Source organism: Grammomys surdaster, unplaced genomic scaffold, assembly GCF_004785775.1.
Source record: "Grammomys surdaster isolate TR1022 unplaced genomic scaffold, NIH_TR_1.0 64, whole genome shotgun sequence".
Taxonomy (NCBI): Eukaryota; Metazoa; Chordata; class Mammalia; order Rodentia; family Muridae; genus Grammomys; species Grammomys surdaster.
Window position 1 is genome coordinate 11,762,356 of NW_021604566.1, and position 8,845 is coordinate 11,771,200.

Genomic DNA, 8,845 nt, shown 5'->3' on the forward strand with positions numbered 1-8,845 from the left:
CCTTGAGCATACACTGTCTGCCTTCTACCTTAGAAATGAGCGCGAAACCTTGTTTTGTCGCCTCTGCGATTGGGGAAGGCAAGGTGTTTTATTCGGAGTTGAAATGCAACATAATTCTAGGGTTGTCCTCTTCGTTTTGTTATTGGTCTTTCTCTCCTTTTCCTTTCCCCTTTCCTTTCTCTTTAATTTTGGCAAAGCGACTGTGCTGACATACTATTCTGCATCCAAGAACTTGCTCTCAAAGCGTTAGGTCAGAGTCCACAGCCTAATCACGCGGGGGAATTCTTACAACAGTGGAAAATAACGTCTCTTGATGTGTGGTAAGGCTTGTGGCTACTGAAATGCTAAACACAGATTCCTGGTCCTACTTACTTGCTCTGCCAGTGATTTTGCAAGATGAATATAGTAACATGTAAGCTTCTGATGTTGTTTGGAGATGAAAGAGCCAAAGTAGAAAAAAAGCGCCGTTTGAATCATAAAAGTGTGGGGGACAGGGGGTAAGGGTCAAGAAATACAGGTTGTTGAAACTGCTCCTTGGTTTTTGCTCTTTCTCTGCCCTCGTTCTTTGAAGCCTTTGATAAGCAAACAGACATCATGAGTGATGAACTTGAACGACAGGTCCCAAGAAACAGACTGGGAGACAAGCAACGGGGGCATGCCCGGATTCCCACTAAGACCAGCTGAAGGTGGAAATGGGATGAGTAGGAACAAGATCTTTTGGATTTTGTCCCCAGATCTCACTTACCTCGCACAGATACTCTGGGGTTCAGTCATGGGCCTAGAGGCCTAAGTCTTGGCTTTGGGCGCACACATTCCTTGCCCCCGCCCCGCTAACCGATGAGTTGAAGGAAAAAAAAAAGATTCCCACCCTTTCCACGCCCCTGCCCCACCTCTTGTCCCCCTTTCAAATCCCCTCTACTTTGGCGGGGGTGGTTTGTCCCAGAGAGTACAGATAAATAGTCCTGTCAAAAGGCGCAGCTCGCGGCTGTACTACTGGATCCCTGAGTCAAGTTCCGCAGAGCCCTGGGCTGGAGGGTCAGTAACTGATCGCGCCCGCTCCAAGCGCCCAGCTTACAGGGGATCCGCAGTGCGGCAAGCCCGGGTCTCCAGTCCACCCCTGAGCTCTCCCACGCCCCATCCTCAGAGAGAAGAAGCCGGAGAAGGCGAGACTGGCCGGGGCGGAGAAAGGCGGGCGCGCGTGGGCGCCGGGGACTAGGCGATGTCCACCGGCTCGGTGAGTGACCCCGAAGACACGGAGATGCGGGGGCTGCAGCGTGTCCACCCGGCCCCCACCTCCAAGAGGCCACCCCTGTTCCGGACGGAGCGCGGCTTCGCATCGCCCAGCGACAACTCTTCCGCGGAGGAGGAGGACCCAGACGGAGAAGAGGAGCGGGGCTCCCTGGGAGCCTCGGGAGCCGCGGGGGGCTGCAAGAGGAAGCGGCCCCGTGAGGCTGACGCCAGCGGCGCAGGTGGCGCTGCGGGCGGCGCGGGGAAGAAGCCGCTCCCGCCCAAGGGCTCGGCCGCTGAGTGCAAACAGTCACAGAGGAACGCGGCCAACGCCCGCGAACGCGCCCGGATGCGCGTACTGAGCAAAGCCTTCTCCAGACTCAAGACCAGCCTGCCCTGGGTGCCTCCGGACACCAAGCTTTCCAAACTGGACACGCTGCGCCTGGCTTCCAGCTACATCGCGCACCTGCGCCAGCTGCTGCAGGAGGACCGCTACGAGGACAGCTACGTGCACCCCGTGAACCTGGTAGGGATGCTGCGCGCGAGGCCGGGGGACAGCAGCCCAGAGCGCTGTCGGGGCGCAGGGCTGGCTCGGCCCCAGAGGAAGAGCCCAGAGGGGAGGTTTCTGGAACCGGTGGTAAGGGATCTGGTTTAGTGGCCCCCAAATCAAGGCAAGAGGAGCCAGCCATTTTCTGGGAGAAAATCAACCGGCCATCTGAAAATGTCCTGGTCCTTTGCCGGGTGACAGTTATCTGTTAACACCCTACTTCCGGGGTAAAGAGTGGCTCCCCACTTGGGAGTTTTTCTACGTTTTTTAGGCCAAATTGGGGGGAAAAAAAACCTCAGTTGCCCAACTTTTTCCAGACAACAACCTAGCAGGTTTGAATCGCCAGTGCTGCTTTCTTTAAAGGGGGAGGGGGAAACCTAACTTTTTAAAATAAAAGTTTGAGTGGTTTTAAACAAAAGAAAAGAAAACATTAATGCAGGATCGCATTCCCGGACGCGATTGTCTGGAAAGTCCCTGATTAACCTGCCAGCGCCCGGAGCTTGGGAAAGATCTCATCCAAATTTATTCGGAAACAAAATGCAGCGTGTGTGTATGGGGGAGAGGACATTAAATCACAGAATCCTAAACTCTCGCACTTTTCACAGAAAAATCATGTGGGCAAACCCCGAGAAAACATGAGTGTATGCTGTCGGTCTCGAATAATCAGTAATCAGTAGAATTAAAATTCTAATCGAAGGACAAGACACACACATTTTCAGAACTCTAATAAAAGCCAGGGACCTCTGGTATTCCCTTGGGAAAGCGGTTTCATTTTGAGATTGTTTCTCCTCGATTACTGACGCTCATTTCGATCTTTTCAGACGTGGCCATTCGTGGTCTCTGGACGCCCAGACTCTGACACCAAAGACGTTTCTGCAGCCAACAGGCTTTGTGGAACTTCCGCTTAGATGGACAGCAGACTTAGATGGATTGTGTTAAATGCAAAGGACTGGGCCAAGAAAGTCCCACTGAATTCCCGGCCTTCTTCTTTCCCTGGGCCTGTGAACAAGATAGGTGACAAGTGTAGTTGCCTTCCTAGAGCACAAGTGGCCATGGCTGCCGCGAATCAGTGCAAAATTCTGTAGCCAAAGAAAGCCCAGTTTCAGGGGAAGAATGTGCAGACTAGATGCAAACCTGGGGCTTTAGCTCTGAGCACAACCCCTTGCCCCTGCCTGCCATCAGAGTCCAGTGCAGAAACGGGTTGGTTTTGAAGCTAATCTCAATTTTCCTTATGGTTGAGAGCAAGGTTCTGCACATCAAGGTCCTTCTGTGACCATGCCTGAGAGCTGTTTCCCAGTAGTAGAAAGAAGGCCTCTGCATTAGAGCTGTGCAGGGGCTTGTCACTAAGGGCAGTGTTGCTAATGTGTGGCATACTCCCACCAGACAAGTCATGGTGAAATGGAGACATATACCACCAGACACTGGCTTTGCCCACAATCCTTGAAGGCTGGAGTTTATTCCCTCCTCTGCTTAATCAGTGTTGGGGCCACCTGCCCTGCAGTTCTCCATCCAGTGAGTGCAGTTTGTTTGTGGGGTCTCAGCTCCTTCCCACTCATACTGTCCCCTGAAGTCTTTTCTTACTACCCATTTGGGGACACGTGCTTCACCCCTCTAATCCGGTCACACTCTGCCACAACACAGCCTTCTGTGGTGGGCAGCTGGGGCTGGGGCTGGTCTATTATACTGGTTTCTACCCAGTGCATGGTGCTTAGCGGTGCTGGAAATGCTGCACTACCATGGTAACTAACATATGTAAATAAATTTATTTTTTTATGAACAAAGCATGCATTGTGAAAGTCTTTTCTAAGGTTATTTGGTGTGGAAATCAACTTTATATAGGTAGGACTCTCAATTGGCTGTCATTATGTTGGTGAGATTTCTAATATCTCTCTCATCTCCATTCTGTATGCAGACACATATGAGAGGCTCACTCTGTAAGCCAAGCGGCACTGCATTCATAATCCTTTTCCTGCTGCCCTGAGACACCATATCGAGTCGAAATACTCTGTGTTTCTGATCTTTCCAGAGGTAGAAACTGCTGGAAAGCAATAACTAGAAGTCTGGTAAAACTGAAGCATTTTGAGGTCAGGGTTGCCTGGTGGTTGGGGGTGGGATACAGAAACATCTAAAATAAATATAGTATTTCAATTAATAATTATCCATCCTCAACGCTCTGCCTCTGGGTGTCTCTGTGTCTGTGTGTCTCTGTGTCTGGTTGTATGACTGTCTCTGTCTGTCTCTGTCTGTCTCTCTCTCTCTCTCTCTCACACACACACACACACACACTGACACATACCTTCTCTAGCCTGACCCTAGTGGGTCAGTTCTAATGGTAAGTTCTTCAAGAACACTTCTCCATCCCCCAGACCCACCTTCACCACCACCCCCGGCCCCGAGCAGAATAAAGCTATAGGAAAGTATTCTGTATTGCATTCCACATCTCCCTGCCCCTAACTGGTGTTTGCAGTGCCCACCATCACAGTTTTCAGCATCATGTCCTTCTATTATTTTTTTTGTAAGAGCTACAAGGTCTGTAATGGTTTTCAGTCAGCAGTTCCTTTGAAAACAAAACTCATTTTGTAGAGAGTTTACAAAAGTTGAAAGGGTAAAAGTACCTAAATATCTACTAGACTGAAATCCTGCCTGCGACTTCATAAAATTGAAATATTGTTTTCTTGACGATTGAGAAAACACAGCTGGATTTTTGTTAAGAGGTGAGATGGCTTGGGGAGTATGACTTCCTGTTTTGAACTAAACCAAACCCCAAACCCAGAGAACTGCCAACTGATACAGCTTCTGGAGCTTGTATTCAGTCCCCAAAAGGCTGGTCCTGGGGTCAGTTAGGAGCTAGAGGTTGAAAGGTGACATTGGTTTTTCTGTGGCACCATCGGCTTTCAGGCAAAAGAGAACTCCAAATAGCTAATGGCAAGAACCCCAGGCATGCTGGGTAATTCAACTGTGAGGTCTGAACAGCAGATGACCAGCTGTAGGCCAGATCTCAGTGAAGATGCTCTCCAAAGGTTTCAGCAAGCCTGGTCCCTTCTCACTGCCTGGTATGATGGTTAAGAACCCATGTTATCTGGTGAAGTGTGGCTAGCTCAGACTGTCATCCCAGGACTTGACAGGCTAACACAGAAGGGTTGTCCTGAGTATCAAGATCACACAGCCACAGAAGGAGTTTCCTTGTCTTAAACAAAATTTTAAAATACAAAGTAAGAATGTTTCCGAGCAGATTCTTATGGAAGAGTAGGAAAGGATGGCAGCCTCAAAGGGATAGGAACTGCACAGGAAGAACAACAAAGTCAATTAACTTGGACCCTTGTGGGGTATTGCACCCTTGGGGCTCTCAGAAACTGAACCATCAACCAAAGAGCATACACAGCATGGACAGTGCCTCCTCCTCCAACACATATGTAGTGAATGTGTAGCTTGGTCTTCATGTGAGTCCTGAACAACTGAAGCAAGACCTATCCCAAAAGTGGGATATGTTCTTCTAACTGGGCTGCCTTGTCTAAACTCAGTGCGAGAGGTTGTGCCTAATCCAGCAGAGACTTGATGTGTTGGGGTAGGGGGATACCCAGTAGGACCCCATCCTCTCTGAGGAGAAGGGGAGAGGGGAGAGGGAGTATTTTGGCAGAGTGTAACCAGGAAAGGGTCAGTGAACAGGATGTAAAATGAATAAAAAAAAAAAAAACCAATGTTTCCAAGCATGGTGGAAGAAGGAGAAGGCAAAAGGATTGCCATGAGTTCTAGATCATCATAGACTACAGCGTAAGGTCCTGTCTCAAAAAACAGACAAACAAACCAACTCAAAAAGTAGTGTGCAGGCTAGTTTTATGCCAACCTGACACAAGCTGGACTCATCTGAAAGGAGGAAAGCTCCATAGAGAAAATGCTACCATAAGATCCAGCTGTAGAACAGTCTTTTAAGTTAGTGATTGATGAGGGAGGGTCCACAGCACTGTGGGTGGGGTCATCCCTGGGCTGTGGTCCTAGGCTGTATAAGAAAGCAGGATGAACAAACCATGAGGAGCAAGCCATTGAGCAACACCCCTTCGCGGCCTCAGCACTAGCTCCTGCCTCCAGGTCCATGCCCTGTTTGAGCTCCTGACCTGATATCATTCAATAAGAAACAATTATATGGAAATATAATCCAAGTGAACCCTTTTCCCCCAAATTTGATTTTGTTCACCATATTTCATCAGAGCAACAGTAACAGCTGGAACAGAAATTGTTACAAGATTGTGGGTTATTGCTGTGACATATGTAGCCATGTGTTTCAGGGAGGATTGGGGAAAGACTTGAGAGCCTAAGGATAGAAAAGCTGTTGAGTTGAGAGCTCAGTAAGCTGTTCTGTGGGAACATGAAAGATAAGAATGCTGGGAGAAATGCAGACAATGGAGTACTGGCTTTTAATATTCCAGAAGGAGGTTTGAAAGTCACTTAAAGACTTTATCAGAGTCATTGCATATTTTGAGTTAAGAATCTATGGTTTTGATCAGCTGGGGGCTGAAGAATGAAAAATGTTTGAGGCTTGGCAGTGTGAGAAGACAGAATGGGCCATTGGAGAAGATGCAGCCTCACTAGCAATTGAAATCCCAGAATTAAAAGGGGTCATGGAGAGAATTTGAGGCTTGGTATCATAAAGAGGCCCCAGGAGAGGCTATTGGTGAAAGTGCAGCCCTGCTGAAGCAATGATCCAAGTATTTTGGAGATGCCAATTCCACGGTATGACCACCAGGATCAGCAGCAGCCATGGAGTGGAGTCAGCAGGAAGACAGAAGACAAGCTGTGTCTTCTGCAGAGGGTAAAGAGAATTGACCCGTCTTTGTGGGGTTTGGGTATGAGTGTAATTGTAGCTTCATAGAACGAATTGGGTAGTGTTCCTTCTGTTTCTATTTTGTGGAATAGTTTGAAGAGAATTGGTATTAGGTCTTCCCTGAAGGTCTGATAAAATTCAGCACTAAAACCATCTGGTCCTGGGCTTTTTTTAGTGGGGAGACTTTTAATGACTGCTGCTATTTCCCTAGGGGTTATGGGACTATTTAGATGGTTTATCTGCTCCTGGTTTAACTTTGGGACCTGGTATCTGTCTAGGAAATTGTCCATTTCATCCAGGTTTTCCAGTTTTGTTGAGTATAGGCCTTTGTAGTAGGATCTGATGATTTTTTTAATTTCTTCAGTTTCTGTAGTTGTGTCTCCTTTTTCAGTTCTGATTTTATTAATTTGGATACTGTCTCTGTGCCCTCTGGTTAATCTGGCTAAGGGTTTATCTATCTTGTTGATTTTCTCAAAGAGCCAGCTCCTGGTTTTATTGATATTTTGTATTGTTCTTTCTGTTTCTATTTGGTTGATTTCAGCCCTGAGTTTGATTATTTCCTGCCTTCTACTCCTCCTGGGTGTATTTGCTTCTTTTTGTTCTAGAGCTTTTAGTTGTGCAGTCAAGTTGTTAGTGTGTGCTCTCTCCAGTTTCTTTTTGTAGGCACTTAGAGCTATGAGTTTTCCTCTTAGCACTGCCTTCATGGAGTCCCACAAGTTTTGGTATGATGTGTCCTCATTTTCATTGAATTCTAAAAAGTCTTTAATTTCTTTCTTTATTTCTTCCTTGACCAAGTCATCATTGAGTAGAGAGTTGTTCAGTTTCCATGTGCACATGGGTTTTCCATTGGTTTTGTCATTATTAAAGACCAGTCTTATTCTGTGGTGATCTGATAAGATGCAAGGGATTATTTCAATCTTTTTGTATCTGTAGAGGCCTGTTTTGTGACCAATTATATGGTCTATTTTGGAGAAGGTACCATGAGGTGCTGAGAAAAAGGTATAGTCTTTTGTTTTAGGATGAAATGTTCTATAGATGTCTGTTAAGTCCATTTGGTTATGAAGCTACAATTACACTCATACCCAAACCCCACAAAGACACGACAAAGAAAGAGAACTTCAGAACAATCTCCCTTATGAACATCGATGCAAAAATACTCAATAATATTCTAGCAAACCGAATCCAAGAACACATCAAAACAATCATCCATCATGATCAAGTAGGTTTTATCCCAGGAATGCAGGGATGGTTCAATATTCGGAAATCCATCAATGTAATCCACTATATAAACAAACTCAAAGAAAAAAACACATGATCATCTCACTAGATGCTGAGAAAGCATTGGACAAAATTCAACATCCCTTCATGATAAAAGTCTTGGAAATATCAGGAATTCAAGGCCCATACCTAAACATAGTAAAAGCAATTTACAGCAAACCAGTAGCCAACATCAAGCTAAATGGAGAGAAACTTGAAGCAATCCCACTAAGATCAGAGACTAGACAAGGCTGCCCACTCTCCCCCTACCTATTCAATATAGTACTGGAAGTCCTAGCCAGAGCAATTAGACAACAAAAAGAAGTCAAAGGGATACAAATAGGAAGGGAAGAAGTCAAAATCTCAGTATTTGCAGATGATATGACAGTATACTTAAGTAACCCCCAAACTTCCACCAGAGAACTCCTAAACCTGATAAACAACTTCAGCAAAGTGGCTGGTTATAAAATCAACTCAAACAAATCAGTAGCCTTCCTCTACATGAAAGATAAACAGACTGAAAAAGAAATTAGGGAAATAACACCCTTCACAATAGTTGCAAATAATGTGAAATACCTTGGTGTGAATCTAACCAAGCAAGTGTGTACGACAAGAACTTCAAGTCCCTGAAGAAAGAAATCGAAGAAGACCTCAGAAGATGGAAAGATCTCCCATGCTCATGGATTGGCAGGATTAATATAATAAAAATGGCCATCTTGCCAAAAGCAATCTACAGATTCAATGCAATCCCCATTAAAATCCCAACTCAATTCTTCACAGAGTTAGAAAAGGAAATTCTCAAATTCATATGGAATAACAAAAAAACCCAGGATAGCGAAAACTATTCTCAACAATAAAAGAACTTCTGGAGGAATCACCATCCCTGACCTCAAGCTGTACTGCAGAGCAACAGTGATAAAAACTGCATGGTATTGGTACAGAGACAGGCAGGAAGATCAATGGAATAGAATTGAAGACCCAGAAATGAACACACA

The 8,845-nt window shown here is 46.0% G+C and overlaps 1 protein-coding gene across 1 annotated transcript; it reads left to right on the top strand.

Moving 5' to 3' along the window:
- Positions 1–951: 951 nt before the first annotated feature.
- Msc (musculin) lies at positions 952–3,558 on the top strand. The gene is made up of 2 exons (XM_028770015.1): positions 952–1,753; positions 2,596–3,558. Exons 1-2 carry the CDS (start codon positions 1,220–1,222, stop codon positions 2,680–2,682), a joined length of 621 nt encoding a protein of 206 aa, XP_028625848.1. The 5' UTR covers positions 952–1,219; the 3' UTR covers positions 2,683–3,558.
- Positions 3,559–8,845: the final 5,287 nt, after the last annotated feature.